The sequence below is a fragment of the Parambassis ranga genome, chromosome 13, assembly GCF_900634625.1.
Source record: "Parambassis ranga chromosome 13, fParRan2.1, whole genome shotgun sequence".
Taxonomy (NCBI): Eukaryota; Metazoa; Chordata; class Actinopteri; family Ambassidae; genus Parambassis; species Parambassis ranga.
In genome coordinates this window covers 19,818,450-19,843,395 of record NC_041033.1, presented here as the reverse complement: position 1 = coordinate 19,843,395, position 24,946 = coordinate 19,818,450, and the positions used below count along the sequence as shown (strand labels likewise).

Sequence of the window (24,946 nt, the reverse complement as noted above, 5' to 3'; positions counted from 1 at the left end):
CCCATCTGCTCATCTGTCTGTAGCAACACTGTGCGTCACTACATCCCATAATAACAGCAGCAGACCAAAGCATTTTAAACAAGCGGATCTGATCCAGCTGTCCACTCTCTGTCTGTCTGTCTCAGATGTCTTCAGATTGATTCTGTTAAATCACGTCTTTCTCCTGATGTCCTGCTGCAGGAACGGGACCCCCTTCAGAGGGCCGTTGACCAAAAGTGACCAAACTCTGCTTGGTGGGTGGTCCCTCCCTCTTAATGGCTGCAAGGACACTGCAGTCCATCTCTTTAATGTGTCTGAGTGCGTTACAATGATGTGAAAATGAGCACTTTCACACAGACAATGGGGAATCTTTTGACTGGCAGCATGTGTGCACAAAATGTTTCCTGCAATCAGAAAGACATTTCAAAGTTAATTCAATTATTAGAATCCAGTTTTTATGAACATGGCTGAATGTGAGAGTCAAACTCAACAACAACATATAATAACAGATGAAAAGTTTTATGTGTGAATGTGTGTGCACGGCGGAGGGAAGCGGAGCTTTTACAGTGTCAGAGCTTCATAATCATTCATTCAGTGGATGTATGGGAAAAGCTGAAACACAGCCTCTGTATCCAAAGAGGGTGGATCTTGACAAAATGATTTCTCAATGGAAGAGGGGTCTCATTAGCATAACAATTGTGGGAACTGCATGGCTCTACTTTTCATGAGCACTGTAATAAAAAGACAGAGTGAGGACAAAAAAAATAGTACCATTGTACATATACTGAGCAAACGTGCTTCTGGATTATTGTTCAGCATCTTGGGAAAATTCATTCATGTCGCCTCACGGCTGGTAAACAGCGAGAGGCCAGAATAATCTGTCAAGTCAGACATTGAAATATCAGATGGAAAATTAAAATTATGCATTTATTTTTAAAGGATTAGAATTTTAACATTTAATAATTTCCTTGTTTTTCCACTATTAAATCGTTTATGCTTAATTATTTGTAACTAATTTGCACCAAAGCCCCCATAATTTAAGGCTTTTAGGTGGTTTTCAGCCAATATCTGATTAATTACATATAAATAATGATTGTTTACTTTCACTATAAAAGAAAATCAGTGTGTATGTTGTGCAGATTAATGATCATGCATGTGTGTGTGTGTGTGCAGCTCTGTGGTGTGAATGTGGGCCCCTGCTCTGCACGGACTGTCCCTTTAAAGACTCCCGTCCCAATTAAATCCAAGCGCCGCCCCTGGAGCTCAGACATCCCATGAGTCATAAAGTTTGATGTCCTGCCCAAAAGTTTAGACCCGACTGGAGCAAAAGTTTTTTTTTTCTACAAAGTGAAGCTGCTGAGATTTGTTCTGTGAGCTGTGAATCTGTTTCCAGCCCAGCTCCAGCTTCCAGTCTGCGCTTGTTGTGCGTCTTGTTGTTTTTTTTCGCTTTTTTTGCGGCTGCCTGTGCGGATTTTTTTTTTTTTTGGTGTGAGGGGGGGGAAGGAAAGTTGGGACCGGACGACAACATAGATTCCAGTGTGGAGTAGATATGCGCTTTGTTACATTCACAAGTATGCCAGCAGGAAACAACAAGGAAACGCTGTGTTTCACTGCAGATTTCGACAGCTAACACACTTTGGAGGAAAGTGAAGAAGTTCGCTGTTAAACTTTAGAATGACTCCGAAAAACTTCGACTGACTGTCGTGATTTCCAGAGTTCCTGCTGCGCGGAGAGAGAGAGAGAGACACAGAGAGAGAGAGAGACGGAGAAAAAAGTTTGGGGATTGGCCGAACTTTGTGTTTTTGTGTGAGTTTCTGAACGCGACATTTTGGGACACGTAAAGTTCGCAGACTGTTTTCTGGGACAATGGATCCGAGCCAGCACAACCCTCCTGCCGGACACCAGATCGTCCACGTACGGGGCGACTCAGAGACCGACCTGGAGGCGCTTTTTAACGCCGTGATGAACCCGAAGGGCTCCATCATGCCTCCTTCTGTGCCCATGAGGATGAGGAAGCTGCCAGACTCCTTCTTCAAACCTCCAGAACCAAAGTCCCATTCCAGACAAGTAAGCCCGCCCTGTTTCTCCTCCGGCCCCTTCTCAGAAATGAAAGCGAGGCCCTCACTGTGGGGCCTGCAGGCCTGTCACTTCAACTTTTACCACACTTTCAAAGTTGTTTTCAGATGAATTTTATTCTCCATTATTCCCAGAATTAAAATATATTTTATGCAATTAATGCACTGAGAGGGTACATTTAAGGTGACATCCTAAAGTGTGCACAGAAATCTTCTTTTGAAGGTGTTTTAAAGTGTTTATTTTCCTCTGACACAAACAAGCCACATGACAACAAACATGCTTATAAGTTAGTCTGGAGTAATTACACTGTCTTAGTTACTAAAATAGAGCCAAAGAAAATAGGAAACTGTGGAAAATAAGTTGTCAGATTGTCTCCATAGGATAAGTGAACTCAAGATATTTGCCAATGTTTTCAACAATTCACATGTTTGTGTGCATTTAAATGCAAATAATTAAGAAACTTTGTTCTCATTTTCAAATAAAACCAAAAATATATTAGTTTAGTTTCTTCTATTTTGCCCCCCCCCCCCCCTCATTTGCCTCACCCTGTGCCCCCCCCCTCTCTCTCCCCCTTTTACACACAACTGTGGGGATCGGTGAGACTCAGGAGTTTTGCAATGAGTGCGCATGCGTCGCTGTGCAGCCGAGTCTGCGCTCTCCCGTAGACCTCCCACCAACCCCATCTCCTCCCCCCACCTCTCCCAGGACCTAAACAACACTCAGACCTGCCCACACATGCACAGCAACAGATACATGTGACGTGTAATTAAACATGAACAGTGTGATTTTTTTTAAATATGTACTTAAGTATAAATTAAATCTGTATAATGTCCAGTTTGTTATGAAAGGATATGTTTCATTGTGGGATTATTTACTCACAAGATGCTGTCTCTTCCTGACCCAGGCCAGCACTGATGCTGGGAGCGGCGGAGTGCTCACCCCCCACCACGTCCGTGCCCACTCGTCCCCGGCCTCCCTGCAGCTGGGAGCCGTTTCTGGTGGCTCCATGTCTGGCCTGGCCCCAGCAGGTGCCTCTCCTCAACATCTCCGTCAGTCTTCTTATGAGATTCCTGATGACGTGCCTCTGCCCCCTGGGTGGGAGATGGCCAAGACTTCCTCCGGCCAGAGATACTTCCTCAAGTAGGTGTACTCGGAAGCAAACTTTGAGCATTACTGTGTAACAATGAAGTAAATTATAAGAGATGTAACCACGTGCAGTGTGGTGAAGCATAGCACAGACACAGGCACATAACCTTTGCAGAGAACGGACAGTTTCAGCTGAGACAATCCGTCTTGAGATGGTCCTCTCATACTGCAGCTCTGTTCAGACTTTATGCTGATTATGATTTTCAAATCTATTACAGTGCACAATGGTGGTCAGTGTGTGTTTACAAGGAGACAATAGCAATAGTTAAATTGTAGGTTATTAAATTTGGTGGCCTCTGCAAACAAGAGGAGTCTTTTGAGGGCCTGCTGCTGTATGTAGTGTTCCTTTTCTGGGTCTCAGGTTTCAGTTGAAACAATGGACCACTGTAGCTGCCCCAGACAGCAAAAGGACAGACAGTTCTGCAAAACTCATCTGCAAAACCAGCAGATCTTCTCCACAGCAGTGATCCAAAGTTAAAAACCTGAAGGTGCAGAGCCAGAGGCCGGAGGCTGAATCAGCTGTGAGAGGCTGTATTCTCTGTTTTTTTTTTTGTAATACATAAACGTGACGTCTTTGTCAACAATTTATGTTAATGCAGTCTGCTCATTGTGCAACGTTTCAGAGAAAAAAAGCTCAGCCGCTGGTGTTTGGAGGAGATTTGACTTTGAAAGTCGTCATTGTCGGCTCTGTTCAAGGCAACATGTTGTCAGTTCTAGGAAATGTTACTCTCAGACGCCGAGTCTGAACAAACACGATAGCCTCACATTTACTGAGATCAAAACCAAAAAAATAAAAGGAGCTTCCATTACCAGATGTTTTAAGGTCGCACATCTGGAGAACATCTGGCCCTTCTGAAATTGTAACTAGAAAAAAAAGGACTGCTGTGTGTGTGTGTGTGTGTGTGTGTGTGGGTATGAAAACACTTCTCTCAAAGACTCTCCTAGGATCATTGATCATTGATTAGAAAATCTTAATAAACTCTCTTTTGAGCCTGTTTGTAGGAAGATTGCACTTTTTATTTATTATGAAAACAAGTTGTAATCTTTCCCTGTTATATAAGAATTGCAGAATTATCAAAGCTTTAGCCCAGTTGTTTTTATTCTAAACAAACAGGGCAGCAGGCAGGCAGCTACTATCTGTGATTGATTGGTTAACGTGGATACAGAAAACACGACTAGAGCACATTCTGAAAGAAGACATTTAAATACTGATGAATTGTTTCAATATACACCAAAAAAAATCCATATTGTTGTATATAGCTGCATACTCAGTGCTGCAGCTTATTGTCAGGCCTCCCTTACTGTTCTCAAAGACTCATTTCCTGATGTGAAGTTCCAGACTTGGACACAGACTTGAGTCGCTCTGTAAATGCTTGTGTCTCAACTGGCAGGTTATTGCACTGACATAAATGTAGCGTGCACAGTGTTTGTGTTCCAGTAAGGAAATCCTCGAGGAGACATCTTCCATACTCTGCAACATCAAAGCTCAGATATTTGATCTGGAATTAAGGCAGCCTCAGCAGAGCTGCTGGAAAAGACACTCCCCTATTTATAAACAGGGGCTATCTGACCAAGACGTGTTGCAGAGGGAGTGAGGCAGAGTGTGTGTGTGGGTGAGTGTGTGGGTGGATGGGATGGATGGACAGACCGGTGGGGGTGGGGAGTCAGTCACCAGCTAGCAGGACAGAGAGTGGGGTGGGGGGGCTCACATTTCACTCTGGTGACCGCTGTTGTCCTTAGAGATAAATCAACTCCAGGGAAAGTTTTTTTTTAAAGGTGCGGTTTTTCTGTTTGTTAGTGCACCATACAGTCTGGAAGGAGCGACCACTCGGCGTCCAGCTCCCTTTAAAAGTCAGGCTGGTGTGAATGAAGCCGTGACTCTGTGATGGTTGCTTCTTTTGTGTCAGTGGAGTTAAATGGCAGCCATGTGGAGATGACTAGAAGAGGGGCCAAGAGAAACGCTGGCCCTCCCTTTGTCCCAGCAGTGAAACACTGATCTTTATTCAGACCACAGGCCTGTTGAGACTCATGTGAGCCTTCCCAAAATAGACAAATGGCTGACATGAAGTATAAAGATGGCGGTGAGAGAGCAGGGGCTTTGTTAAGAGGTTTACCACGTTCTTCACACCTGAAATGTTCAGCTCCTGTTGAGTTTGGTGTGAATTCTAATCAGTGATTATGATTGATTTTAGTGTTACCGCGCTTACAGAGTCTTTAAATTAATTATTAGAAGATCATTTAACTAATCTGTCAAACAATAATTTTTAATAATTATTGTCGATAAGCTTTGGTTAGGATCAAATCTTCACTTTTGTTTTGGCTGCTACATAAAAACAAAGACTGTGAGAGTGTCAACACAGTCTGTTGACCTTTCCTCCTCTTTCTTCCAGCAGTTTGCCGTAGTCTTTGATTTACGACAGCAGGGGCACTGGGGTTGGGTCACCTTGCTTAGTGCTGTGGGACGGGGAGGGTGGGGGGGGCAGGGCCGGTCTCCAGGGCTGGGTCATAAACTAATGAAGGTTTCTAATTTAGACACACCGGTGAACTAGGAGGGGTAATCACCGTTTCCGGGGCCTTATTAAATGCAGCTTTGAAAGAGCTTTTAGTTCGTGGGAAGTCAGCCCTAAGCAGAGGAAAGCTTTGGTTGTGTGTGTGGGGGGGCTGGTACAGCTATTGTCTGCCCTCAGGGGCAGGTAGAGCTGAGTGTTGACGGACACTTTTGTCTTTTCTAAATTGGATTTCTAAACATTTTGATGAGCCTGGTTTCCACACAAGCAGCTTATTTCTTTTCCCAAGTTTAGATTAATTGGAATCGATCAGATTATTCACATTCATTAAATCAGTCACTGTTTTAGGGGCATTCTGTTTGTTTTGTATGGTTATTGTCTGTAATTCTGCACAGTGCCAGGTGATGAGGAACACTACACGAGCTGTCTGGGGTTTCCTGAACATCTGTTGCACTACATACAAGTCAGAGACCTCATATGTGAGCAGGAAAGATCAAACTGTTAACTTCTTGGACCATATGCTCTCATTATATTCGGGCGGTGTGGACAAAGAGACGTTAAACAGATATGACACTTAAAAAAAAACTGCATTAGTATAGTTCTATCACTGTAGCTCGCTGAACTTTGATCGTCTCATAGTATTGATTGTCATCTATTGAGTCTTAAAGTTATGAATGCACAGGTTGGATTTCATGCCAAGCTGTCCTGAAAGGGGGCCACTTGGTCAGTCACAAATGGTGCTGGGAAGACGGAGCTGTTGGCCCTCATTTGGAGCAACTTTGTGTTTGACAAACTTTTGGTTTATTGACCACACACAGACAAGAACCTTCCTGTTCCACTGTGGCTTGTCAGCTCAGCACACAAACGGGACTGTGAGAAAGTCGGGACTTGTGTTTACCAAAGTCTTGATGTAACACCTCTGTTTCAGACATCAATGCCTCCACTGTCACTGAGGGCATCTCCACAGAGATGTAGTATCTGAGAAGTGGACCCCTCTCAGGTGGAGTTTCCAAAAATACTCAGGCAAAGAGAGCACGAGCTGAATGAAGAATCATCACTCTTTTAAATACTGAGAGGTGGTGAAGGAGGTATTAAAAATTAAGGACACGTTAATTAATGTCACCCTTAATAAAATTAGCCTTCAAGTAAATTAACAGCTGTAAAAGCTGCCACTTTGTGAATAAGGTGCTTCATTAGTAAGTAGAGGTACATGCCGCCCTTCAAAGGGAACATTAAAGCCACAATGGGGTCACGGAGGTTGCCCCAATAATCTCTTTTGATGATGTCTTGCTGATAGAGAGGCAGCCATGCATCCCCTGGTCAAAACCAGAGTGGAGGTGGTCATCCTCATCTTAGAGGGCCTGATTACATCTGGCCTCCCTCAGCGTGCTCTTTAGTCATTGGCTTCAACCACCTTCCAAGCACATACACTCCCTGGGTGGAGTCCCCCTGCGGCCTGAAGATCCCATATTTAACATTTGACAACTCAGCTGTGGGAGTGTTCACACAGGCCTCTGACATCTGGCATCGAAGAGAAGAGAAGCGATTTCAGTGCAATAAACAAATCAAGCTTAGAGCCGATGTTTTGCAGGTTTGCAGGTAGTGGAGCTCATTCGGAGACATTTGAACCACAGCGCCGGGTTATTTTTGGGTAATGCATTCTCCTCAGAGCCACATGTAAAGGCCGCAGCTTTCATGAGCGTAAACAGGCAGTCTGTGTGTTTGTCATACTAGTTCGTCATAGTACAGTAATTAGATGAAGTCTGTGAAACAACAAGTGCAGTATTCAGACTTTTTCAGTAGGTTAGAGGCCGCTGAGAGTAAAAACCACTGATACAGTTTGTCTCCATCTCTCCTCCAACTACAATTATTTGATAAGTGGGTCATCAATCAAACATGTCAAGTGCTGGGATGGATCTTACTCTGCACTCCACAGTTAAGCTTAATTTATGCTTATCTACCAAAAGCTTACGCCCAAGTGGCCCCAGCGGTGGGAGCAGTGAGGAAGTATTTCTCAGGGAATATATCGGCCATTTTGAAAAAGTTGAATTTGGATTTAAAATATATTTACAGAGCAGATTGAACAGCTGAGGATCCATAGAGGGAAAGGAGACGCTACCAAGCGGTCCGGTCACAGTGGTAGGAGTGTGCAGCGATGCCACGCTTGTGATACAGAAATACAAACATGACACTCCGGTCACCTGTGAACCACTGAGTGCTCTTCTTGGCTGCAGCACCTTTTACAACCATTAACAGTTTCCCCAGAAGAAGCTAATTATGGGTTACAGTTTGTCTTTGGTGATTCACAACATAACACCGAACAGAAAATTATGGCGATGTCCACAGTAAGATACAGACTGTGGGGTTTTACACTAAACACATACTGTTGATCTGAAAAGTCTCTGTCAGTTTTGGCTCTTCTGTAAAACCTGCTGGTTTGTATAAACATCAAGTTGCATTTGTGTGGACGAGACCAGACCCACACAACCATTTTGTCTCCCTGCCCAGGGGATGCAGTTTAGATTTAAGGGCGGGGGGAGGGAGGGAGGGCGCAGTAGCTGCCTTGCTGAGCTTGTGGTGGTGTCAGAGACGTGTAAAGACAACACCGAGCAGTTGTGACTGTGGAGGTTGCAGATCATCAGCAATTCCTGACAGCAACTGGTGGTGGCCTCCAGCCGTCCCAACAGTTGCCATGACATTGTTTTGTTTTATGTTTGGCCTGCAGGAAGCGGTGTGTGGCTTTTGACCATATTAGGGTTCTCAGGGCAGGTTGAGTGAATGGATTATCTTTTAGTTTTGAAACCTGGTGATGAATTACTGGTTGGTGGTAACTGATTTACCAGCTCTCTCAGTTCCCACGTATCTGCTGTTTGAATACAGTGCTGCTGAGCTGGAAGCGTGTGGATTTCATCACAGGCCTTAATGATTATTATCACCACCATTTTGAGCCCAGGCTTTGTTTACATCTGTTTTGATTGCACAACAAAAGTCAGAAACTGAAGGAAGATTCAATATTTGTACTTTCATCTGAGCACCGCTCAGAGAATCAGGTACCTTGGAGGCTCACACATGTTTTTTTTTTCCCCCGACTTGTAGCATTTATGTTTGGCACTGGTGTGCCAGGATGTGCAGGCCTCTCATTTACAATACAACCCTCCCTTCCCTTATCCTAGTGCTCGTCTCCCTGTCTCCTCCCCTGTTCTTCCCTCCCCTTTTATAATAAATGTCATAGTTTCCAGAGTGGGAAGGAGGCAGCGAAAGGGGGCAGGGCGGGCGCCCAGACTGTAACAGAACCACAGCAACACACGCAGCCAATGGAATTCAGGAGGACTGCTTCCATAGATGTTTTTTTTACTCTTTCACTCTTTTTAGTTGTGTCCCCCCCCCCCCCCCTGCTCCCTGTGACCTCTCTTTCTCAAGGGCCCCCTCTAGTCTGAGCAGTTCCAGCTATTTTGCTTGGTTTGTGGTGTTTGTGTGTGTGTGAGGGCTGGGTTAAAGAGAGAGAGGGGGGGGCAGGGTTTGGTAGAGGGGATTTGGCAGCTCCTTTGATCAATAAAGCATAAACAAGAGGGGGGCTTCAAAATGGGTTGCATTGTGTCAGGGGGAGGAGTGCTGAGTCAGGCCCTCTCTCGCTCTTTGGCCTGGGACAGAGAGCAGGCAGGCAGGCAGGCAGGCTGGGATTACCGCAGAGGCCAAGAGAAACTCTCTGAATCTCTCACTTCACCCAGCTGTTCCAAAATCAGGGCTAATGGCGCTTTGGGATCGAATTAACAGTGAGAAACGCCGTGGGTGGAAGAACACGTCCAGAAGTGATTGCTAGGGGGAATATTTAATTGCATCACACACAAACTCTTTTCTTTTTCTTTTTTTTTTTAAACCATGTGTATTGAAATAATTCAGTCACTGCTGAGAGTTGTGGCGCTGCATAAACAAGCTGCAGGAGTTTGGTGCCTATTTGTTTGAGATGAGGGGGGTCTCTTAAATGGGATGGTTCAAAAAAACAAAAAAAAGAACAAGTGAATAGTGAGGTTTTAGGTCGTAGCTCAGTCTGTGCTTTTGTCAAGCAGGTGAAAGCTTTGTAAATGTGGCGCCAGATTGTTAAAGCCCCTGACACTCTGCAGTGTCCGAGTCGCTTCCAGGAAAAAAGGACCCCCTGCGTTGAGCCCTGGGACTGACCCTCCCTCAATAGAGAGGGTCCTGCTCGGGAGAGGAGGGCTTCCTGTATTAGCTTTCCATCTTAATCAAGCAACAAGTACCAACAAAGCACTAATTATCAATGCCTTCACAGAGTGCAACACAATGCCCCTCCCTGCCTCCCTCCCTCCCCCAGTGCCCCCCCGCTCCTGTCCCAGCAAAGATGAGCCAGAAAATAGATGGAGCAACATTGTTTGAAGTTACAATGGTTGTTTTGAAACCAGTCATAGCCCCTTCAGCTTGACTTGATTTATTTTCAGCTGTCATACTGTTTCACTTTTCAAGGTGCATTTCTCCAGTCTTATTCATAATCTTAAGTCTGTTATAAGGATGAACAGTCTTGTATATCCAGCTCAGAATGAGGCAAGCAGACAGAGTAAATGTTGGATTTCCTGTCAGAGTCACCATTTACAGAAAGCAGGGGTTAGATTGAGTGTTTTCATCAAAGAGCTTGTTGAAACTGCTCTGAGTCATCAGGGCCTGCATGTGACCTTCTGTTCCGTGCTGATATGGCCCCTACAGATTACTGGTTGCAAAGAAAAAGACATTTTCTTTTGACTTATTCCTGGTAATCTTGTTGTCTCCTTACAGCCACATTGAACAGACCACCACTTGGCAAGACCCTCGCAAGGCCCTGCTGATGAACCAGCCCCCCCCACCCAGCTCTGTGCCAGTCCAGCAGCAGAACCTTATGAACCCAGCCAGCGGTATGTGTATATATGTGTAACATTACACTACATTACTTTCACACTGCATGCAGTGCAGTGGAAGTCAGGTACAGTCTAGTTGTTACATGTCACCACTCGGTGCACCTCACTTCTGTCCGTGCTGCAGGAATTTGCCCTGGGTGAGGTAAGCCTGATGCAGAACGTTACAGGTCCTGTCTGACATGTTTGGGAGCTCTGTGACTAACAGAGTCTACTGATGAAGTATCTCTGTACTCTGTACCCTGTCAGTTCATCTGAGAACATAAAGGCTTCAAATGTTGACAAACAGGCTTCTTGGTTTCTCAGTGACTGATAACAGTGATTTATTCAAAGATGAGAAATGATGAGCGGAGGCTTGGCTCGGGTATATTGAGCTTGAGCAGCCTGTTTCTGGCATTACTGTAATTTGTCCTAGCACGTGCACATTAGGATCATATCTAAGGCCCCGTTCACACTGGGGAAAAAAATGTGGCTTAAGCAGAATTTGGCCGCATCCAGATCAATCCAGATGTGTTTTTTTCCGAGTGTGAACACCTCCAATCCGGCTGAATCCAGTTTTATTTCAAGCCGGCTAGATCCACCCTCGAGAGGTGGATCTAGCAGGATTGGCTCAAATGTGGCTCAGGTGTGAACGCAAATGAACGCAAAAATGCTAGCGAATCCGGCTAGTCACATTATTAGCCATATTACGAGGCACCACCTAGTGGTTTGGAGAACAGCAAACACGCTGGAGGAAGCCGGATTGAGTGCGGACACAACTGTGTGCTAGCCAGATTTGAAAATAGGTCTGAACGCATCCAGCTTAAAGGCTGTCTGGGCTCAATCCTACTCTAGCTGGAATGACTTTCTCCAGTGTGAACGGGGCCTTAGTGTTGCAGTTTGACCGGCCAGGTAAAGTCCTGCTCCTTTAAATAAATTCAATGCCATAAGTGTGTCATAAATCACAGAAGGTGACCCACACTTGACCACTGATCCAGAATAACTAGAGCACTAGAAGAGGTCAAAATGTTTGGCCATGTTGTGTAAAAGGAGAGTTAGCTGGTTAAAGAAAGCTCGGCTCATCTTCATGCTCAGAAAAATACTAAGGGTCCATGGTGATCCACCAGAATGGGCGGGGCTCCTTCTATCTCTGTATGGTTATGTAATGTGCCATGGATGAAAAATCTCAGCAGCAGCAGCATCTCTGGAACATGATTTTTGTTTTGCCTCCTGTCCTCAGGACCTCTCCCTGACGGCTGGGAACAAGCTATTACGTCAGAGGGCGAAATCTACTACATCAACCACAAGAACAAGACCACATCCTGGCTGGACCCACGACTTGAGCCACGTTACGGTGAGTTTGGTGCAGTTCTGATTCAAGGAAAACACCATAAATGTTCCACGTTGTGGTTTGTTTACTTCCCTCTTCCCTGTGTATTTCATAGGAGGTGCATTCTCACAGTTGCATTAGTTTAATTTCCATTCTGTGTGATTCATAGTTCACACCGCTGTTCTACATTGTTCAGGACTGACAAAACAGATTTCTCCAAACCCCCACCCTCCAAATTCACACCTAACCTTTTGTCAGCCATTTTAGTGTTAGCACAACAGCTGAGTTAGCCATTAATCCCTCAGGCCGGGCTAAAGTTTGACAGCTAGCTTTCAGTGTGTGTGTGTGGTTGTGGAGTTAGGTGAATTAGTGACAGAGCCAGGTACATGTGTTGAGTCTTCTTTGTGGCCATGGGAATGAGCTAATCCTTCTGTGTGAGATGAAGTCTCCTGCTTATGTCACTCTGACTCATTTATGCTTCAGGTGCCATCCTTTCATTACAGCAGCGTTCCCCCTGGGAAGCTCACCCCGGTTCACAAAGGCAACATGTGTGAATCAGCATGCGGCCTGTTATCCTGTTTAATTTTAGGTTTTTATCGAGCCTCGGGACGTAAAGGGCAAGTTTTTTTTTGTGTTTTGTTTCTGTAATCAATTGTGTGTCCCGCTCTGAAGGCAGGCAGGAAAGTTCAAAACAGAGTTGTAAGTGGAGTGGGGCAGCTGGGAAGAGATGGAGGCGCTGATCGGCAAAGCTCTTTGAAGATTTATAAGTCTTGAACACACAAGGCTGCTGGGCCCCTGAAAGCGAGTGAGAGGGAGAGAGAGAGCGGCAGAGTGTTAACTCATTATGTGCCATAAACATAACTCTGCTCCACAGGAGATACAATCTTCTTCACATTAACTTTGATCCCATATTTATCTAGTCTGATTTCTTAAAAATGTGAGAAATCTAAACTTTGATTCAGACATAAATGATGATTATTTTGCGGATGGAAGAGCGATCTAATGTATTCTTTGCATTTTAAGCTTGTTCTTGTACATTTTTGCATAGAAATGAGCTTCAGAAGTCTCCATACTGCTGCTATGTAGGTCTCCAATCATAAGCCAGCTGCTTTGATAATGGAGGCTAATTTGAGCTTTGAGAAGAAAAGCAGCAGAGTGCCTTTAACTGAGGGGTTGTTGCCGGCTGGCTTTCCCCTGTGTGAGGCCCAGCGCAGGCACAGCCCCATTCTGCTGTAGCTCCAGACAGACTTGAATCTCTGCCAGGCCTCTTTATTCTGTGGTCCAACTCTTAATCTGTTCCAGACCTTTTCAGTCAAAGAACTCCAATGTGAGAGGGGAGGTGGGGAGGACAGGGAAGGAGGAGGAGGGGTGGGGAGAGGCGAGGCGAAAGGGGAAGAAAGAAAACTGGAGGAACAGAGGGAAAATGCCGATGGGATAAGCATGCATCCCCTTAAAGATCCAAGAAGGTGGTGAGCAGCGAACAAGCCATGAGTTCAAAAAGGTGGCGGCGGCGGTGGTGGGGTGCTAATGTGGATGTGTTGTTTTTCCATACGTACGAGGAAGATTCTCAAACTCTCCAGTACAAAAAGTTTTTGTTTGAAGCTGTTTTGGCACCCGTGATGCCTTCAAGTACTCACAGCGTGATGAAGCAGCACTTGACAGCAGCATCTGACATTTCTGTACCCACTCCAGTACTTTGGATTTACAAGGTTATTGTGGTCAAAAGAATTCACTGAAACAATACCGAAGAAAGTTTTGGGGAGAAAAAACAGATGCTGTTAATCAAATTCATCTTCAGCTTTGTTTATAGTGTGTATGTGAGCTAGCTAGAAGATCAGTGAATCTTCTTTTTAGCCAAGACAAAGCAGGAACAGAAAGACATGATGATGATCATAGTTTATATTAATTATAGTGGTGGTATTTCATATTATTTGTGCTATAAAGTGAAACTTTATGACATGTAAATAAAAGGGAACATTTGTGAGCAACAGCTTTCTGCTTCACAAATTATAACTTAACATTTTGCATGATTTTATTTGGCTTTGGTTAAATAAAATGACAGTACTTGAAATTCTACATAGCTCTAGTCCGCTGTGTATCATTATAATTCACACATAACATTTATCTTTCCATTCAGAGCCAACACAGGCTGGCTTCACCCACAGCAGACCGGAGTACACATAAAACTCTCATTCAGAGTCTTTCTCAACTCTGCTTATCTTGATATTAGAAACACAACACCTTCCCAGGGAAGCTTTTTTATTAAACTTGTTAAATCTACAGCAGACAAATATTTACCAGGTCTTTAAAAGTGCTGTGCCCTGGTCACATACAGATCTTCCCACAGCTTGGCACACCCTCCGCTCTAGCTGCCCCAGGTGATCTTGTGGTGTAATATGCCTGCCAGTGTGATCGACCTGATAAGGGCTTGTGTTGCTGGCTCGTTGTGTTGCAGGAGTGCGTGAAGAAGACAAAAGGCAGACGGCATTAACTTGTCTCTTATCTGGCTGGCCCACCAGCAATCACCGCCTGTATGTGCTGCTGACTTAAACCACAAACGCTCACACACACACACAGACACACACACACACACACAGACGTTCTGTCAACTTACGTCTGCCTCTGGCCCTGAAGTGAACCTGTCCTTTGGCACCTATCTCACCCATGCATGTAATTCCCTACTTTCATATCTTCACTGTTTGTGCATAGTTCCTCCTGTAACATTGTTTATGGTTGGCTGTTTGGTCTGTGAGGGAGTCCTTGACTTGAGGGTTCTGCAGAGACTCCGCTGCACTGAAGGAAAATTCCGGTTATTTTTCAACTTTGGTTTATTCACATAGTTTTGTGGAAAATATCGTACATGCCAGATCATGCAGATTACTTCCACCGCTTCATTTGGAGGTCAAACTGAACCTACAATAAGCTGTGCAACGCACAACAATGGAAAGTTTAACCATGCAGTCTGTAAAATATGATGGCAGGTTAAGTAATAGTTTTGTTGTCACTTCTCTTCTTCAAATTGCTTTGGCGCTCAGACTGCTGTCTCTTGCACCGTCAGACTCTTCAAAAACGTCGTCAAAAATTCAAGGCCCGAGTTGTTGTTTTTTTTTTATGTGGGTCCTTGTGCAACTCTTCTTCTTTTAAAGCCTTAACAGATCTACAGCTGCTGTCATGAGAACAGTTAATGGTGCCCTGATGGCGGAGTCATCCAGTCAAAAGGCCTCAGTATCTGCTCAAAGATAAGAAGCAGAGAGAAATAACACACTCTCCCATGGATTTTAGTTGTTGATGTGTGTGGGAGAAAAAAAAAAGGCGGCTCCATGACTCTGTGTGCATGTTCTGGGGTGGGGTTGTTGGTGGGGGAGGCAGTGTCTGTGTGGATAGAGGAGGAGAGGAGGGGGATGGAAGGCAGGGCAGGGTGGAGCCTTCAGAGCTTCCCAGGGAGAGCCCTCAGCCACAGTTCATTCAGCTCCTGAAATAGTGTAAACAGACAGTGATTGAATGGTGATGAGAAAGGTGCCGGGGCGGGCAGGACAGCACAGAGAGGCAGCCCCGCATGAAAATTGCGCCTCCATCAAGGCTTTGTTTTGGTTGGTGCTTCAAGCACATAAGCAAACAAGACTCCTCATTGGTTCCATTACTGTTACTCCCCTCGTGGTCTCTGCTTCACTGATAAAATACATGACCTACTTTGCATGCATAGATTGCAGCATTGCTTTATACTTATGTTTATTAGACCCACCCCCGCTACAGTAAAGAATAAACAAAGGTTTCACTGGGGAACAGCTGTGTTTTCAGTACAAACACATTTGTTCTGATATTGTAAACATGTAGTTAGCGTGCTAATGCACAATGCAATTACATTTGCTGTGTGTGGGGGGGAACATAATAGTGCTGCAGTGTAGACATAACCTGATGTAGATTGGTTGTATGCTGAATTAATTTGTCAGATTTTCACAGTGTGAGAATCATTTGTTTCAAACGGACCCATCAGGCCCACGGGGTAAAGAGGCCGCCGGGCCTCCGGGGATAATCTGTGATTTGTTTAGAAGAAAACAAAACGCACAATGAAAGGATAAGTCATGACTGATGCAATGTGCAAAACTAACAAAGCCTGTCTTAGTCAGTGAGTGGGAGGGGATCAGGTCTTACAGGAATAGTGATTGTTTCAGATGCTAGGTGGAAAACTTGTGCTGGGACTTCCGTCGTCCTACACAACCTGCTGCACTGGATCCTCCCTTTCACAATGGTCTCAAGTTGTTTGTCTTGTTATGTAGTGTTTTAAGTGTGTTATGAGGTGCAGCTGCAGGGATGCTGGTGTGTTACAGACCGATAGATTGCTATGGATTTGTTTTAAAGCTGCATGTGTCTCAACATTGACACTTTCTTTAGTAAGGTCCACACCAACATAAGTCCATCATGTGGACTCTGTGGACACTGTAAAGATGGCGACCGACCACTGTGTCCTTTCATTCTCGGGAATGGATAGAGGACTGATGGTGCCGACCCAAATTGCTGACTTGCAATTTTCAATACCACAGAAATACCACACGAGAATATTTTCTGCATAATCTTTGTAATAGTTGATCTGCACGTGCATGCAGAGAGAGCTGTATGACTCACCTCCTACCTCAGGGCATGAACATATCAGTCACGTAGCTGCACCTGTGTTCAAGAAGGCTCCTGCATCTCAGTGGCGATAGATGTCTGTGCATTACATCTTATACAGGTTTCATATTTAATATGTCCTGTGTCTCTTTTACAGCCTTAAACCAGCGGGGGATCACCCAGAGCGCTCCAGTGAAACCGCTGCCTCCCGGCCCCCACAGTGGAGTCATGGGAGGCAACAGCCAGATGAGACTCCAGCAGATTGAGAAGGAGAGACTGAGGCTGAAGCAACAGGAGCTTCTCCGGCAGAGACCACAGGTCAGGATGCATTTTAAAAAAAACCTTCCTCAGAAAGTTCTGTGGCTTCAAACGTTTTCAGCATGTGTCCATTTCAGAGTGTTCATGTGTTGAATGTAGTGCCCCACTATAATGTTTATGTTGTACACTTCCTGAAAAGCCCTTTATAACATATGAGTCAGCATTCATAGGTATAGTGGTGGATCCTGAGCCTCTTTGATCCATCTTTATTGTTACACCACCCTGCAATGAGGTCTTATGAGTCATCTGTGGTAATTTTATCACTTCCTAACTGTGATGTGTCACAGTGCCGCCCACACAGGGTGGTGCAGCCGAGTCCAGTAGTTTACTCAAGGCTGTGTCATAACCAGAATCTCCACTTTATGATTATGAATGAGTGCTGCTGACTTTGTTTACCATACAGTTCACACGGACTGTTAAAAGTTCACAGTGTAGGAAGTGACCTGAGAGAGCACTGTACATGCAATCAGAATCAGAATCAGAATTACTTATCCCCAAGGGGAAAATCTTTTTTGTTACAGACAAATAGAAATCAAAGATAAATTAAAATATGAAATTAAAAAATATAATAAATATCTAAATACCTAGATGGCATTTAAATCCCTGAGGTGTATCTAAAGAAGAACACATTTACTACTGTATAAAAACTTTTACATAGTAAAGAGCATGACACGAATGTACAGTGTCTGAGTGACTGTTACAGTTCAGAGTTCAGTAGTTTGATTGAGACAGGCAGAAATGACTTCCTGTGTCTCTCAGTGGTGCATCGTGGGAGTCAGAGTCTGTTGCTGAACGAGCTCCTGTAGCTGGTCAGTACAGTGTGGAGCGGGTGAGAGGGACAGTCCAGTATGGTCTTTATTTTGGACAACATCCTCCTCTGACACACCTCTGTCAGAGAGTCCAGGTCCTCGCCCACAACATGGCCGGCCTTCCTGATTCTGTTGAGTCTGTTGATGTCCCTCACCCTCAGACTGCTGCCCAGCAGACAACAGCGTACATGATGGCACTGGCCACCACAGACTCATAGAACATCCTCAGCATCGTCCTGCAGATGTTGAAGGACCTCAGCTGCCTCAACAAGTCGAGGCGACTTTGGCCCTTCCTGTACACAGTGTCCTCGGCAACAGGCTGTAAAAGGGGGACATGATTTTGGCTGTCCTAAATGAAAGTCATCAGAGCGGACAGTGTGTGCTGCATGATTAACTAACCTGGTTACTTTTTAGAGCGTCATGTGACGAGCAAGCAGATTTCTGCTTAACAATTTCTCGGCTTTCTACAAGCATGTAAATATCTTAAACCACATCCAGCTCTTTCAGGTGATGTCTGGAAGAGGAGCAGAGAGTTACAATAATAAATGAGCTTTAATGGTGCAAACTGGGCACCATTAAAGTCGGCACATCTATCCTAAGCATCCACACTTCTTTAAAGACTGGAGAGTGGCACAGAAACTGCAGACCAGGCTGTATACATTTAAGTAGCACCTCTATCAGACTATCAGCGGGATTCTGTAAAACCTGAAATACCTGTAATGTTTCTTTGTTTGGATTACAGAGGCCTGTACTGTGTTTGCAAATATAGTAGTGTGTAGTTAACTGTGCAGGATTTATGCTTGTGTAGGGAGTTCAGCTCTGGGGCAAGACTTGTCACATGGCAGAGGTGTGATGAAGAATGGGTGTCTGGATCACTGAGGAGCTTTTGGTTTAACTGCACCTGTGGTTGTACGTAGATCTTATGCAAATCACAGTTTACGCCACTGAACAGTGCGAGCCAATGAGCCGTCAGCTGAGCCAAACCTGTTTTGTCACAGCAAAAGACTGTGATTTCAGCCACTGCAACTTCCGGTTCAGCTGACAAAGTCTTGAGTGTCATCGATATATCGCACATCCCATTGGCTGCCTCACTTTTTTGGCCACTGTTTGCCTTAAAGGGTTTAATGAGATCTCAAAATAGTGATCAGAGGGTCCGTTTCCCATTCAAGGACTCGGAGGGAAGGAAAAAGAACAACATGACTTCATATCCTCAACCTTATCTGATGCAGCATGTGTAGAAAACAATTGTCTCCAACTGTGGCCGGCCCCTCATGTAATCTGACCCTCTGTATCAGGAGAGCAACATGGTGGCAGCCTGTGTGCTAATTGTACATTTTTGTGTGTGTGTGTGTGTGTGTGGAGTTCAGCAGTGTTCTGAAATGTGTTCATGAAGCTGTGTGTAATTAGCTCCTGAGGTTAAAGGGTGGGGTTGATGATGGTTGTTGCTCATGATTTTTCTGTGTTTATCGTCCTCAGGAACTCGCTTTAAGGAACCAGCTGCCCACCAGTATGGATCAAGATGGCAGCACAAACCCTGTGTCCTCCCCTATGGGCCAAGACGCCCGGACCATGACCGCCAACAGCTCCGACCCATTCCTCAACAGGTTAGTTTTGAAACAGTAGACCGAACGGAGGAAATACTCTCCGAGAACAGTGCGATCTGATTGACGTCAGCTGACTTGGCGAGAGCTCTCGTTCTGGTGCAGCTCGTCAGGCTTAATGTATCCTGTTTAAGGGGGGAATCTGCGTGCGGGGCTGTTTGAGCCCTGGTGAGAGCTCCCCGAGTTGCACAAGTTGTAAAAACAGAAGGCCAGTCTGTGGGCTTAACCCTCTTCACACGGTAATGACTCATTCAGCTGCAGCAGCAGGAGTTCACTGCACAATGATGACCTCTGGTGTACGACTGCTGCAATAAAGGCAAGCAGAACTAAAATGGTGGATTTAAAAAAAACTTCAAACTTCAAAACATACTTTAATTAAACTAGAGTCCTATTTTCTGGAGAAGGTGCCGGATAATTTTCCAACCCTTTCTGTAAATACTGCTGTGTTGCATTCTGGGAAACAATTCCTAGCAGTTCAAGCTCTAGTTCTTCTGTAAGCACACAAAGTGAGGGAAGAAGTGAATAGCAAGCAGGCCATGAGAACATGTGGTCCAGTCAGTAGACAGGCCAACCTAATCTCCCCTCCTCCCGCTGTTGCCTCCACTCCCCTGCTCTCACAATGGCCTCATTCATCCTGCCTCTGCCATACTCTGCCTACATATTTTTCTGCTAATTAGTATAGGCTTGTCAAATGTCTTCTCCAGCTTCCTTTGTCTCTGTTGCCCATTTCATTGTTGCTGTTTTTTTTTCAATGTTGTAAAATATAGGACAAAAAAGTGTCACTGTAATTAATCACCTAACTTTTAATAACTGTGTGTGTTTGCTTTAATTAGAGCCACACAGTACAGTTAAGTGAAAGTCAGACAGGAGTGGCTTCAGTGCGTGAGTTTTTTTTTTCGATCGTGACCTAAATTTGTTGCTTTTGCAGCGGGACCTACCACTCCAGGGACGAGAGCACAGACAGTGGGTTGAGTATGAGCAGCTACAGCGTCCCTCGCACTCCAGATGACTTCCTCAACAGCGTGGATGAGATGGACACAGGTGAGTGAATGGGAGGTTTATATAGCCTTAGCTTGGATTTACTGTGGTAGCACCCTCAGTGCTGCTCATTACTGCTAGTCTGGGTAATATTGACTATTAACTACTTTAAAATACATAACTTAAAAACTAAGTTTAGCACCCAAAATATATTTATATATTTATACCACATCATGCTGAAATATGTGGGATCATGTGGTAAAAATTTGAAGGAGCTGGGTTACTGTCAACATGGTCAAATATGGCTTTGAATATAGCATTTTCGTACAAATTGTAAAAGATGACTTAGGAAAATTGGCATTTCTTTGCCAGATATAAATATACTGATGGTATTTCCTGGTAGAGACATATTACCACTATAATAGTACCCAATATCAACTCTCCAGCTTGCATGTTTACAGACCAGTGATGCTTAAAAGTTGGACACATTTTTGCATTTGTTGTTTTTTTAGGCATTTTTAGGCATTTATGACGCCCAAACTGTTAAAGATGGGACAGATTAGATTACATTTTCTGATTCTATGGGAAACGTTATCCCTATGCAGCAAACACCAGATTCCTACATGCAACAGAGGCCGAGCAGTGAAAGCTTAAACTTGGCCTGGGCTGTATTTTGCACATAACTACACTTACAGACCTAAAACTCTGGACTGGGTCATCCGGCTGATGTGCCTGAAGCTGGGTGATTTTGCACGGAATGGCCCAGCTGCATTTATTGTTAACAACTTTGACATTATGGCAGGATGGGTTCCTGTATGTAAATGAACATAAGCATTCAATGGGTATAATATTTCTATGGTCTGCTGATGTATACTTCCACTCCTGTATTGCAAACTTTTTTGTTTAAGATGAAGATTTTACTTCATGGAAAATATGTCAGCCAAATAATCTGGACGTGATCTTCTCTCCATCAGGGGATCCTCTTCCAACCTCCATGGCAACACAGCCCAGTCGTTTCCCCGACTACCTGGACGCCATCCCGGGCACAGACGTGGACCTGGGCACCCTGGAGGGTGAGAGCATGGCGGTGGAAGGTGAAGAGCTGATGCCCAGCCTCCAGGAGGCCCTGAGCTCCGACATCCTGAACGACATGGAGTCTGTGTTGGCAGCTACCAAGATCGACAAGGAAAGCTTCCTCACATGGTTATAGAAGACCTGGGCTCCTCACTCCTCTGCCTACACTCTGAACTTCTGCCTGCTCTAATCTGTGAAAGGATTCACGGATGCTTTTTAACCGGACATTTCAGCGAGCCTCTCGGGACTTCTGTGTCTGTCGCAGTGTGTAAGGCCAACCTCTTTTCAGGCAGTATTGTTCTGTTTCTTTTCACTGCTGTGTGTTATCTCTTTTATTTTGTCTGTGTCTTCAAGGCTGGCCTGTGAACAGACAATTATGCAAGGGTCCCCAAATCTTTCACAGGTCTGTCAGTGAATCTAAGGGCATAGTAACCCAGAGCCCTGGTCTCCCATCATAGCTGAACTGGGTGGGTGCATGTACTCATCCGTAAGGACTGCCATTATCAGTTATTACCTGGAGTCTCTGGAGCCTCTTTCTCTTGCAACATAGCATGGAGCAGCACTACATAACTGTGTTCGGGACTTTTGCATTTAGCTTGTGTAGCTTTATTTTTTTTGGGCCTCAGCAGTTTTTTTTGTTTGTTTTTTCATTAAGCCTGAGAAACCAAATATGATGTATTTGAAGCATAAAGAACAATACTGATTTGGAGTAAAGGCCCAGCTTGGACATTTGCTGTATTTGGGTTGGGGCGGGGTCAGAACCCGGGGACCGACTACATCGCTGCTTGGCTGTGCCAGCAAGTCTATAAGTTAAACTTTTTGATAGATCAAGTGCCTTCAGTTGTATTTTTTTGAGACGCGAGCAACACGAACAAATACCCATGTTTCTGTCATGCAGCAATAATAATAAGCCACATTTTCCTCTAATGTTCCATAATCAGACATGTATTTTTGTTTATAAACAGGAGGGGATCTCTCTTTTGTTTTTTTTTTTTGTTTTTTTTTTTAACCCTAGCTTCTTTGTATCAGTCTTATCCAAGCCTAATTCATCACTTGTTTGATCTCTTTAGTATTTTATTTCTAGGGTATTACACATGTATGATAGCTTAGATCAAACGGCATTTTGCTGTCTATCATAGATTTTTTTTTTAAAACAGGGTTATCGCATCACATCACTTCAAAGATCTGCCAGAAGATTTGATTTTTGTTTTTAGCTGATTCTCTTGTTTCTGCTTTACTATATACATATTAGTGTTTCTTTTTGTATTGTTGTTGATCACATGCAGCTTTTTATTCCTTTTTTCCCCCTAAACATTTACCAAAAAAACAAAAAACTAAAAAAAAAAAGGCAGATAGATCAACAGCTCTTTGATCAATGAAACCTTTGTGACAGTATACAAAATGTCTTCCTGCAGAGGGCGCTGCAGCCCTCAGCAGTGAGATGCTGTGTTGATGAGTGTTAAACTGAGGAGGCTACAGCTAGGACAAGTGAAAGCAGGTTTAAGAGTCAAGTCAGGGGGTGTAGTGTAGAAAGTCAGGGTTTGACCGAGGGCAGCGAGTTACACAGATTTTGTTGTTGTTGTTGTTGTTGTTGTTGTTTTTGTTGTGTGTGGAATAATTAAGAAACAATCAAGTTATCTCAGTCAGGAATTGTTGTGGCAGATTCCAAAGATGTTTTCTTCTTTTGCAATGACACTAACACTTATGTTCCATCTCCAGAAAGTCCAGAAAATGAGTTGTATGAACGAACTGTATAAGCTAATGAGAAACATGTTAAGTGTTAATGGACATGTCTGAATAGGTCTAGCCGAGAGATTCCTTGTCTGTTTTAGGCCGTTGTTGTTTCGAGTGACTAACCCTGATATTTTGGAGCTTTTGTTTTCGAACAGAGACACTTCTACAAGCACTCACTCACATGTTTACATACTCTTTGAAATGTGCTGCAGACACACACACACACGTACTGACAGCTCACATTCATAATCACGTTATTTTGATGTTTACACAATGACTTCATCTTTGCATTACTGCAGTAACCTTTGAGGTAATCAGCCTGCCGTGCGCGCCCTGAGTTGGATGAGGCCTTTCGCAGGATGTCACACTGATTCTGTTGCCAGCCAGTTATTAATTAATTGGTAGCATTAACTTGATGGAACACTATACATATATATAAATATATATATTTTAGATTTAGAGGACATGAACAAGTTTTTTTTTTTATTCTGTGTGAGAGACCTCTTTTTAGTTTTGATTTTACTTATGATTAAATCATGTGTTGATGGATTTAAGATGGACGAACAGTGTTGGTGAGAACAATGCAACTAAAAATGAGTGGTACACCACAGTGCTTGTATTGCACGGCTAGAGTTTTCATTTTGATGCAATGATGCATTTTGTCACACAAAAAAACTGATTTTATGCTTACTTAGTGTGTAATGGTCAGAGCATTATTAGCTGTTGACTCTCATTGTAGCATTAGAACTAATCACAAGTTAAAGGATTTTTGTATTTAGAGTTTTCTAAATGCACATGAAATGAATTTATATTCAGTAATGATCTGTTCTTTTTTGATAGATATGTGCATGTGTTTTAGAACAATAAATTCTGTTACATTATATCTTTCTTCATATGATACTTTGAAATTGGCCTGAAATAAAGTATATACTTTGTGGTAAAAAACTAAAATGTCTTTGTGTGGTCATGTATTTTATGGCTTAAAATATGGCTTATAAAGGTACATATTCATCACAAGAAAGTAGCTACCCTCATGTTTTATTGAATGCCATTATGTTTAATGTTTGTTTATTTTGAAAGGATACCGGAAATACAATTTATGTCATCAATAAAAGTCGTCTTTATTTTGAAATAACATACTGGAAGTGCGTTTTGTAGCCACATGCACAATGACTGGGGTAATTTCATGTGTTGCAGTTTCTCAGAATGACCACCAGAGAGCAGTAACTAAAATACAGGGAGGAAAATAGACTTCTGGGTCCATCTTGTCTCTGATAATGTTCCTTTTTTATTAAGCAGTAAATCTCGCAGATATAAAGGTAAACTTCATCTCTGTTTGTTAGAATAATGTCATGTCTGGAGACTTTTCACAAACTCTTTATTATTGTTTGGGGAGGGGGGCGCAACATTGTGCGCATGTCACATGACCAAACCGGGAAACAGTCCTCCTCACTTCCGCTAACAAAAGTAGTAGCTAACAGCGGTAGCTCACCAGGTACTCCTGTTAGTGCTTCTAATTGTGGATTTTTAGTGATTTTGGACTCATGGGCGTCAGTGAGAAGAACCGAACGTCCCTGTTGGAACCATTAAAGTACCAAAAACGGGTCAATCCTAACGGGGACTTCTGCTGTGTGCCACAATGCACCGTGTCGGCAAAGTTCAACTCGGCTGTAAGTTTCCATCACTTCCCCAAAGGATGAAGCCTCGAGAGAAAAGTGAGACGTGAAACTCTAGAGATTAAGAAGACCACGACTGTCTGTAGCAGACACTTCCTCGCCATGGATATTATTCAAGGCGGAAGAAAACGCTTGACAGAAGGGACAGTATCCGTGTTGGCTGGCAGAACCCTGCAGCAGTCCTTTGGTCTGCAGAGGTTTTCAGCGTCGGATGATGACATCAGAGTCTA

The 24,946-nt window shown here is 43.9% G+C and overlaps 1 protein-coding gene across 1 annotated transcript; it reads left to right on the top strand.

Annotated features, from left to right (window-relative positions):
• The first annotated feature begins 1,273 nt into the window (after positions 1-1,273).
• Positions 1,274-23,923, top strand: yap1 (Yes1 associated transcriptional regulator). The gene is made up of 8 exons (XM_028419387.1): positions 1,274-2,046; positions 2,960-3,195; positions 10,494-10,609; positions 11,829-11,942; positions 16,684-16,844; positions 19,130-19,257; positions 20,183-20,295; positions 21,207-23,923. The coding sequence occupies exons 1-8, from the start codon at positions 1,846-1,848 to the stop codon at positions 21,440-21,442; spliced, it is 1,305 nt and encodes a 434-aa protein (XP_028275188.1). The 5' UTR covers positions 1,274-1,845; the 3' UTR covers positions 21,443-23,923.
• The last annotated feature ends 1,023 nt before the right edge of the window (positions 23,924-24,946 follow it).

What these genes read in the sequence shown, in the direction of transcription:
- yap1 (XM_028419387.1), top strand. Translation starts at nt 1,846, where the DNA reads ATGGATCCGAGCCAGCACAACCCTCCTGCCGGACACCAGATCGTCCAC. An exon ending in CAAAGTCCCATTCCAGACAA is followed by an intron (nt 2,047 to 2,959) that starts GTAAGCCCGCCC and finishes TTCCTGACCCAG; the next exon opens with GCCAGCACTGATGCTGGGAG. An exon ending in GGCCAGAGATACTTCCTCAA is followed by an intron (nt 3,196 to 10,493) that starts GTAGGTGTACTC and finishes GTCTCCTTACAG; the next exon opens with CCACATTGAACAGACCACCA.